The following is a 9,057-nucleotide window of genomic DNA, read 5'->3' on the forward strand; positions in this document are numbered from 1 at the left end:
ATCCCCTATTTGAGTTTTGCATTACATTCCATAATTTCACTATTTAAATTTGGTAGTATCACTGCAATTGCACTTTATTCTAGTGAGCTCACCCACCGGGATAGCTTTTATTGTATGCCGATGTCCACTATTTGCATGCAATATAGTATTTCCCCAATGGATTGGAAAATGGATGATAAGTTAGAGGGGGTTGGTTATCAAAAGAAGAAAGGAAAAAAAAAAATAAATAAATAAATAATTGTAGTGTACTTTTAATTTAGCCCTTAGTTCTATCAAATTAAGAAAATCATTAGGAAATATTTACCAATCCTACAGGAGGATACTATAGTTTCCAGGATCTTGTATTCTGGTTGCAAAGTAGTAGCCAAGAGAGCGCAAAAATTGGGAAATATCTTATCTCCAAGGTTTTGTAACCCTACTGAACAACGACACATCTGGCTTAACGGCAAGGGTTTCTATAGATGCGGTTTTAGCCGTTCCGGTACATGCCAATTTGCTTTGGTTACAAGGAGTTTCGATACATTGCGGCGCATAAAGCAAACATTCATAATTTGACTGAACCTAATCGCGCCATTTCTCATGCCTCCAGATATTTCATCCAGTATCACAATAGGGATACGTCTTCTCTGCAGGTCTGCAAGGGTGCTCGCAAACCCCAGGGGAAGTGACATCAGAAGGCGGCTATTGGATCGGGAAGCGTTCTGGATGTATAATTTGAATACACACCATCCAAACGAAATCCACATGCGCCGTGAATTATTGTTTCGTTATTGAATTTGTGTTTTTTTTTTTCCCCACAGGCTGTTTGGATCTTATGTATTGTGTTTACTGTGTTACTTGTGTATTTTTCATAAATGTGTGGTATTTCCATATCATGTGATCAGCATACAAATTTTGATTGGTGGTTTGCCATTTAAATGATCTGTGTGTCAGTTTATGGGTAGCTCTGATAAAGGATCCAGGAATTTATTTTTTTTTGCGTTTGAAACACGTTCTGTGCACTGACAAAGTAGGGACTAGGACAGGAATAGTGGAAACCCTTTGAATGGTATGGGGCACCAGGTTACAGTGGTGAGATGGCATCTGTGACTGTCCCAGAAAGGGTGATGATTGGGAAGGGAATGTTCGGACAGTGAGCCACCCTCCTCAGAAGAAATAGGGTCTGGTGAAGGGGTGGGGAACGACACATGCCGCCTGAAGTAACAGTAAAAAGTCTAATTGAGCAGAGCACTCAGGATAGCGATGTTGGTTACATCTTTGACTATTATGCAGAGAAAGACACAGCAACAAGAAATAAATGTTGGTGGGGCCCTTCAAGGAAAGTAACTGAAGCGAGGCCACAATCTGATAAGACAGAAACCAAGGTAGGGCTGTCCTGAGACCAGGTGTAGTGCCTATAAAAGGACCGCTTTGGAGGAGCCAGAAGTGTAGTAGGCCTTTGCGATGAGGAGCATTGCTGAAGATCCCGTGAGACAGAATTGCACCTCACTCAGATCAGCGTATTATCTGCGACAAATAGTAAGATGACTGGGTGCAAGCAATCTGTGTCAGGTGCCAGTGTTATTTTTTTGTTAAAGTTTGCAACATTACAAGATTAATGCCTCCATGTTGGATATCAGTAAATAAAGCTGTCAGGGAAATATTGAATATATTCTCTTCTCCTGAAATCCCCTCACCCCTCCCTTATCCCCCCCATTTGTCACAGGAGAGCTGACAGTCCAGCATCTGTCTCTCTGCAAATCATCACCTACAGTAGAAGGGACTTGTAAAGCTACAACCTAAATAAAATGAGAACATCTTTCTCCCTGGAAGACGCCGGGGGTGATTAGACTCAGGCTTGCAATAATTTACGTGCAACTGTTGAAGCTTGCTTCCCGAGCTTCAAAAGGAAGTCTATAGTCTCGTCTGCACCGATACGGAATATTGTAAGTTTCATAATTCTCATAATAATGGGACATTTTTAGTGGCAGGGTCAGCCAAGGACCGATATGCTAATTTTTTCATAGCCGTAAACCCGTCCGTTGAGCTGTAGCGCAAAAGCACCAGAATAGCAGACCACAATGGCGCAATGTGTGGTCTCTAAATTAAGGTAAAATCATAATAGAAAATATGGCACCACGTTTGGACTTCTGGGATCAACCAGGAATAAGTTATCCCAAAAAACAGATTTTTAATACAAAACATGAAGGGTGGAGCCCCAGCCCCTCTGATGTCAGCACAAGGGGGTGTGGACAGGTCTCTCCTTTAAGCATAAAATAGTTTGCTGAGGTTGGAGCAGTACTCATTGCAGGGAGCATATGTATCATAAGCAAGGGGTCACGTTCCGCCAAACGGTCATAAGGAGAGCTCTCCTCCGGCTATACTGAATCGTCGCAGCAATCTTTATAGAGAATGTTTCCTCTTTAATCCTTACTTTGTGTAACTGCTATGTATTGTAATGTCTCCTTTGTAAAATATATATGTTTGTGTGTTAGTACAGACCAAAAGTTTGGACACACCTCATTTAAAGAAATTTCTGTATTTTCATGACTATGAAAATTGTACATTCACACTGAAGGCTATGAAAACTATGAATTAACACATGTGGAATCATATACTTAACAAAAAAGTGTGCAACAACTGAAAATATGTCTTATATTCTAGGTTCTTCAAAGTAGCCACCTTTTGCTTTGATGACTGCTTTGCACACTCTTGGCATTCTCTTGATGAGCTTCAAGAGGTAGTCACCGGGAATCGTTTTCACTCCACAGGTGTGCCCTGTCAGGTTTAATAAGTGGGATTTCTTGCCTTATAAATAGGGTTGGGACCATCAGTTGTGTTGTGCAGAAGTCTGGTGGATACACAGCTGATAGTCCTACTGAATAGACTGTTAGAATTTGTATTATGGCAAGAAAAAAGCAGCCAAGTAAAGAAAAACGAGTGGCCATTATTACTTTAAGAAATGAATGTCAGTCAGTGCGAAAACTTTGAATGTGTCCCCAAGTGCAGTTGCAAAAACCATCAAGCGCTACAAAGAAACTGGCTCACATGAGGACCGCCCCAGGAAAGGAAGACCAAGAGTCACCTCTGCTTCTGAGGATAAGTTTATCCGAGTCACCAGCCTCTGAAATCGCAGGTTAACAGCAGCTCAGATTAGAGACCAGGTCAATGCTACACAGAGTTCTAGCAGCAGACACATCTCTTCAACAACTGTTAAGAGAAGACTTTGTGCAGCAGGCCTTCATGGTAAAATAGCTGCTAGGAAACCACGGCTAAGGACTGGCAACAAGCAGAAGAGACTTTTTTGGGCTAAAGAACACAAGGAATGGACATTAGACCAGTGGACATCTGTGCTTTGGTTTGAGGAGTCCAAATTTGAGATTTTTGGTTCCAACCACTGTGTCTTTGTGCGACGCAGAAAAGGTGAACGGATGGACTCTACATGCCTGGTTCCCACCATGAAGCATGGAGGAGGAGGTGTGATGGTGTGGGGGTGCTTTGCTGGTGACACTGTTGGGGATTTATTCAAAATTGAAGGCATACTGAACCAGCATGGCTACCACAGCATCTTGCAGCGGCATGCTATTCCATCCGGTTTGCGTTTAGTTGAACCATCATTTATTTTTCAACAGGACAATGACCCCAAACACACCTCCAGGCTGTGTAAGGGCTATTTGACCAAGAAGGAGAGTGATGGGGTGCTACGCCAGATGACCTGGCCTCCACAGTCACCAGACCTGAACCCAATCAAGATGGTTTGGGGTGAGTTGGACTGCAGAGTGAAGGCAAAAGGGCCAACAAGTGCTAAGCATCTCTGGGAACTCCTTCAAGATTGTTGGAAGACCATTTCCGGTGACTACCTCTTGAAGCTCATCAAGAGAATGCAAAGCAGTCATCAAAGCAAAAGGTGGCTACTTTGAAGAACCTAGAATATAAGACATATTTTCAGTTGTTTCACACTTTTTGGTTAACTATATAATTCCACATGTGTTAATTCATAGTTTTGATGCCTTCAATGTGAATGTACAATTTTCATAGTCATGAAAATACTGAAAAATCTTTAAATGAGGTGTGTCCAAACTTTTGGTCTGTACTGTACACACACACTTTTTTTTCCTAAACACTGCCTCCCTTTTGGATTAAATATAAAATGTAAGTTCTGTTTTTTATCCTGTAATCGTTCACTCCCCCAAAGCCATATACACTACCAAAACCCAGGCGTCCAATTAGACCTGTATTATATTTCAAATCTAGACAGTGGTGGCAGAGAAAAATAATAATAGGACTATCGTGAAGCTGATAGTGACTGCACGGAGGGCGTAAACACATATTCCATGAGTTGGAATCCAGAGGTGTAATGCCATACGCTCACTGGTCGCTTGCCGATACCCAAGAAGTGAGTAGTCTGGATCATGTGCTCGCGATTCCGGACGATATCCGCTACAGTGACAGCACGGTGAGATATTGCGTGATTTCCCCAGTGTCGTCTGTGCGTTCCCTGACAAAAGCCAACTTGATCGATTACTTCCTTTTGGTTCCTTGTCAGGGAGCTAGTGTATGCTTGGTAGACACTACAGGGCGGCACAGTGACCATCGTTCTAGCCTCTTCCCCTCTGTACAGAGTAAGGTTGGAAACATTTAATCATTTAAGCTCTGTTCTTAAAGAGGAACTACATCACAAGATCCTGCTTTGCGTTTTTTTTTTCAGCTTTTAGTCAAGTTTGCATAAGAGCACAGCAAACAATCCACGGTACAAGCTTTATAGGGTTCAGTGCCATTTTGAAAGATAAAGAGCTAGTTAATGGCAGGTACACACAAATTATCAAAACATGGAGAAGGGTAATACCCTGGGGTGGATTAAAAGTAGCCTGGGCAGTTTAGAAGGGCCCCCCAGCCACTGATGTATCACATGACAGGTCATCACATGATCCCCTTGATAGATGATGTGATAGCTGCTCTAGTGCATATTTGTAGATTTTTTTCCCTTATGTACAGCACTATACATAATGGAGCAGGGGTGGGCAGTTCATTTTCCCGAGGGGGCCACATAAGAGACAGAGGCCGCACCAATAGGCTGAAATTAATTCTGCTCCATAAATAATTATAATTTATCACTTAATATTGATTCGAATTAAAAGGGGTATTCCACTACTAGGACAACCCCTTTTCGATCTGAATGTTTGGGGCCTATAAAATAAAACCAATTGTACTCCCCTTCTTAGCCGTTCAAGGGCTCGCGTTCCCAAGGCTCTCGCGCTGTTGTGACATGCGAGCCCCACGTCAAATCAGCTCCAGCGTCGCTGTCTCCGTCTCCAGATGTATTGAACATCAAGAGGAAGTGAGAGCAGCTGCAGCCCTTTCTTCCTGTTGATGTTCAATATGTCCAAAGGCGGGGACAGGTACGTTGGAGCTGATTCGGCTCCAGGCTCACGTGTCATAACCACACAGGACTCTGGGAACGCGAGTGCCGGCACCGCTGGAACAGCAGAGGAGAGTATGGCTATGTGCCCACGATGCAGAAATGCTCAGGATTTTTTCCTGAGCGTTCCTGCATCTCCCTGGCAGAAAAAACGCATGCGGATTGTATATGCGTTTTCCTGCCAGGGACATGCGGAAATGGAGCGTTATCACTGACATTTCCGCATGCGGATTGACAAGCGCTTTCCAAGCGATTAGCATCACTTGGAAAGTGCTTGTGACAACTAGGTCACATTATATAAATCCATGCAAACAGCATGGATTTATATAGTGTGACCCGAGAGAGTGGTAAAAATAAAAAAATAAGTGTATACTTACCCTCCGATTGCCCCCGGTGTCCTGTACACTCCGTTCTCTCTTGCAGACAGCGGTGGATTGAAAGACCTGCTGACGTCAGCGTCGCGTGACCCGTCACATGACTCTGACATCAGCGCAGGTCCTTCAATCCACTACAAAGTGCCGGGAAGCAAGGAGGAGCGCAGCGCGGGCCGCCGGAAGGTGACGGGTCACGCGACGCCTTTTTTTTTTTTTTTTTTTTTTTTTTTTTTACAGATTTTTTTTTTTTTAATGGTACCTGGGTGTGGATGAGACTCTCCTCATCTACACCCGGGTACCATTAGCACATTAGAACGCTTGGATTACGCATCTACATATACAGTGATGCGTAATCCATGCGGTCTAATGCAAGTCAATGGCGGCGAAGACGCAGCACTTCCGCAAAATAATTGGTAGTGCTGCGTTTTTTTCCGCAATGATAATCCGCAGCGGAAATTTCCGCAGCATGTGCACAGCACATGCGGATTATCATTGGGGGACATGGCAGGCCTTCTACCAAGCGTTTTTAATGCATTTCCGCAGCTGCAAAAACGCATTAAAAATGCATCGTGGGCACACAGCCTATAAGTGGTTTTATTTTATAGGTGCCAAACATACAGATTGTGAAGGGGTTGTCCTAGTAGTGGATAACTCCTTTAAGTATGCTGACACCACCCTCCACACTTATATGCAGGATGAGGCCCAAGACATCACATCCATATACTACAGTGCCTTGTGAAAGTATTTGGCCCCCTTGAACTTTTCTACCTTTTGACACATTTCTGGCTTCAAACAAAGATATAAAATTCTAAATTTTTTTTTTGGGGGGGGGGGGGGGGGGAGAAGAATCAACAACAAGTGGGACATGATCGTGAAGTGGAATGAAATTTATTTGATATTTTAAACTTTAACAAATTAAAAACTGAGAAGTGGGGCGTGCACCATTATTATTTTACTTTTTCTCTTGGGGCTAAGAACTGACAGGTAGTTGCTAGCTACTTGGCTGTTCTGCATGATAATCTGATAAAACGCAGTCTGTTTTTCTCATACATGAAAATAAGTGAAGTCAGAATGAGACCTTCGTGCACAACGGTGTCGGGGGGGGACAATCTCTCCAGCACTATTCCTACACAGGAGACTCAACACAAATTTAATACTTATTTCTATGAAGAAGTTTGTCACCTCTTGGTTGAACCTGATAGATACAATTCTTTTTTCCACGATATTAACCATGTAAATGTGCAGCACTCACCCACGGAATGTAAAATCCTTTGTTGGAAATAGAATGGAAGAACCTAGTGCTGTATCCTGCCCTTCATGTGGACCTGCCCAGCATATCCATGAAGTGGCCAGAACCTGACAGTCTGTATTATGTGCAGGACTTGTTTTGAACTAAAGGATTTTAAATGTCACGGTTGAATGCCGCATGTTTCTTTATTAGGGATCACGCAGACGTCCGTGCAAATCGGTCTGAGCACGGACTGGCCATGGCTCTCCCGACCTGAGTGAGGCAGCCTTAGGCCACGGCCCCACTGTCAGTATTTTTTCTCAGGAGTGGGAGCCAAAACCAGGTGAGGAACGATCAGAGAAAAGGTATAATAGAAACAAGTCACCAATTCTGCATTTATCATCCACTCCTGGTTTTGGCTCTCACTCCTGAGAAAAAAAAAAATACTGACCAAATACTGATAGTGGGTCTGTGGCCTTAATGAAATATATGAAGCAGTCACAAAAGTAGTGAGCTGAGGCCAGTCTGTGATTTGCACGAACATCATAATGAGCCCTTGCTATTGGGCTATGGTCACATGACTATTTTTTCTCATCCGAGAAGATCGGTCCAATCATGCTGCTATTTCACACTCTGATCTGAAGGTGATCTGATTTTCGAGGTTGAGGAGAAAGGAAAAAAATAAATAAATATCTTCTGTGAGTCTGTGAAAAGCAGACGGCACTTGGATGTCATCCAAGTGCAGTTCCAATTTTTCCATGAACTCACTGACTTGCATGGCCGAGTGCAATCCAATTTATGGATGAAAATCGTGTATGCTGCCATTTCTCCCTCCGAGGAAAACAAATTGGACATATGCAAGGAAGCTTAGAATAGCATTGGTCTGAGTGCGATCTGACGTGTTGTCGGATCAAAAATAGGGTCGTCTGTAAGAGCCCTGGAGCTGTTAATAATTAGTGCTGAGTACCATCGTTCTGATTAATCTTCAGCTGAACACTGGCATTACAGTTGTGTGCAGGGCAATCCCAGGAAGATCTTAAAGGGACCTATAGCAATTAGTATGTTATTGAGCAAATTCAATATCTTCCTACAGGAGAAGCGCCATCTGGCTATAAGCCGTGTACAACAACAAGGCATGACTGTAACCCTAGATTTCGGCTGGGGCACACTTCTGCAACTTCAGATCCTTCTTCATGTAGTGAAATACAGGTAAAGCCGCCTATATAACGGCACTAAGTACATAGGGGCTACACCAGTACCAGCTACACGACAGGACTGGGGCAGTCACATTCCAAAAATAAGCTTGACTTAAGGAAGAAGTGCTGGCTACAGCACCGTCAGGCATAAAGCAGCTGCCAGCAGACACTATGGTGGAGGGATCAGTCTATAACATTGCTCTGCAGCAGATAAACCCACGGGTCTCTGTGACTTGCCTGCTGCCAGACTCTGGTGTCTGCCCCATTGAAGTGATCCAGCCTTTGTGTGAACCAGCGATCCTGCACCGTGACCAGCACTCCAGACTCATATTGCAACCTCCTATGTGTGAAAGCCTTGCTGGCTGCCAGGCAGAGGCAGGAGAGCAGCAGAGCCTGTGCACACGCCATGTCCTCGGCGCTGTGTGCTCTGTGCACCGTCACATGACCTCTTATATCAGCTGACTCTGCCCTCACTCACAGACACAGCGACCTCTGGTGGACGTGTGCAGCTGTCATCAGGATCACGTCCTATTGCCTGTGTGCGGTCACAGCACTCAGTGTGTCAGACAGGCCGAGTGCTCTGAAGAGGAAGGAAGGGGACATTACAGTGAAGAGCTCGGCCTCAATAACTGTTCTTAATTCAGCTTTCCATGCAGTTATTTAAGCCGACAAGTACTAAAAAGAATGAACAAAAGGGAATAAAAAAAGAACAAAAATAATCGGTTTCTTGAACATCCGAGACATGGACCGAACACGGAATACGTGCAGATTATACAGGAGTGACACATATCCTATAATAACAGGTGTATGGTGTATTCCCTGTGCTTGTTAGGTGGAGAATGAACATAGAATATGTGCAGA

The 9,057-nt window shown here is 43.8% G+C and overlaps 1 protein-coding gene across 1 annotated transcript in view; it reads right to left on the bottom strand.

The window, feature by feature from the left end:
* The window catches only part of LOC141259112 (putative serine protease K12H4.7), a 107,588-nt gene extending 98,934 nt beyond the window's left edge, over window positions 1-8,654 (bottom strand). Inside the window, exon 1 of the mRNA XM_073674625.1 lies at window positions 8,434-8,654. Coding sequence (XP_073530726.1) covers window positions 8,434-8,604 — 171 coding nt within the window. The 5' untranslated portion in view covers window positions 8,605-8,654. The remainder of the gene's footprint in view (window positions 1-8,433) is intronic.
* Between the last annotated feature and the right edge of the window lie 403 nt (window positions 8,655-9,057).

The sequence above is a fragment of the Phyllobates terribilis genome, unplaced genomic scaffold, assembly GCF_046119375.1.
Source record: "Phyllobates terribilis strain yellow unplaced genomic scaffold, ASM4611937v1 Scaffold_3__8_contigs__length_932513732, whole genome shotgun sequence".
Taxonomy (NCBI): domain Eukaryota; kingdom Metazoa; phylum Chordata; class Amphibia; order Anura; family Dendrobatidae; genus Phyllobates; species Phyllobates terribilis.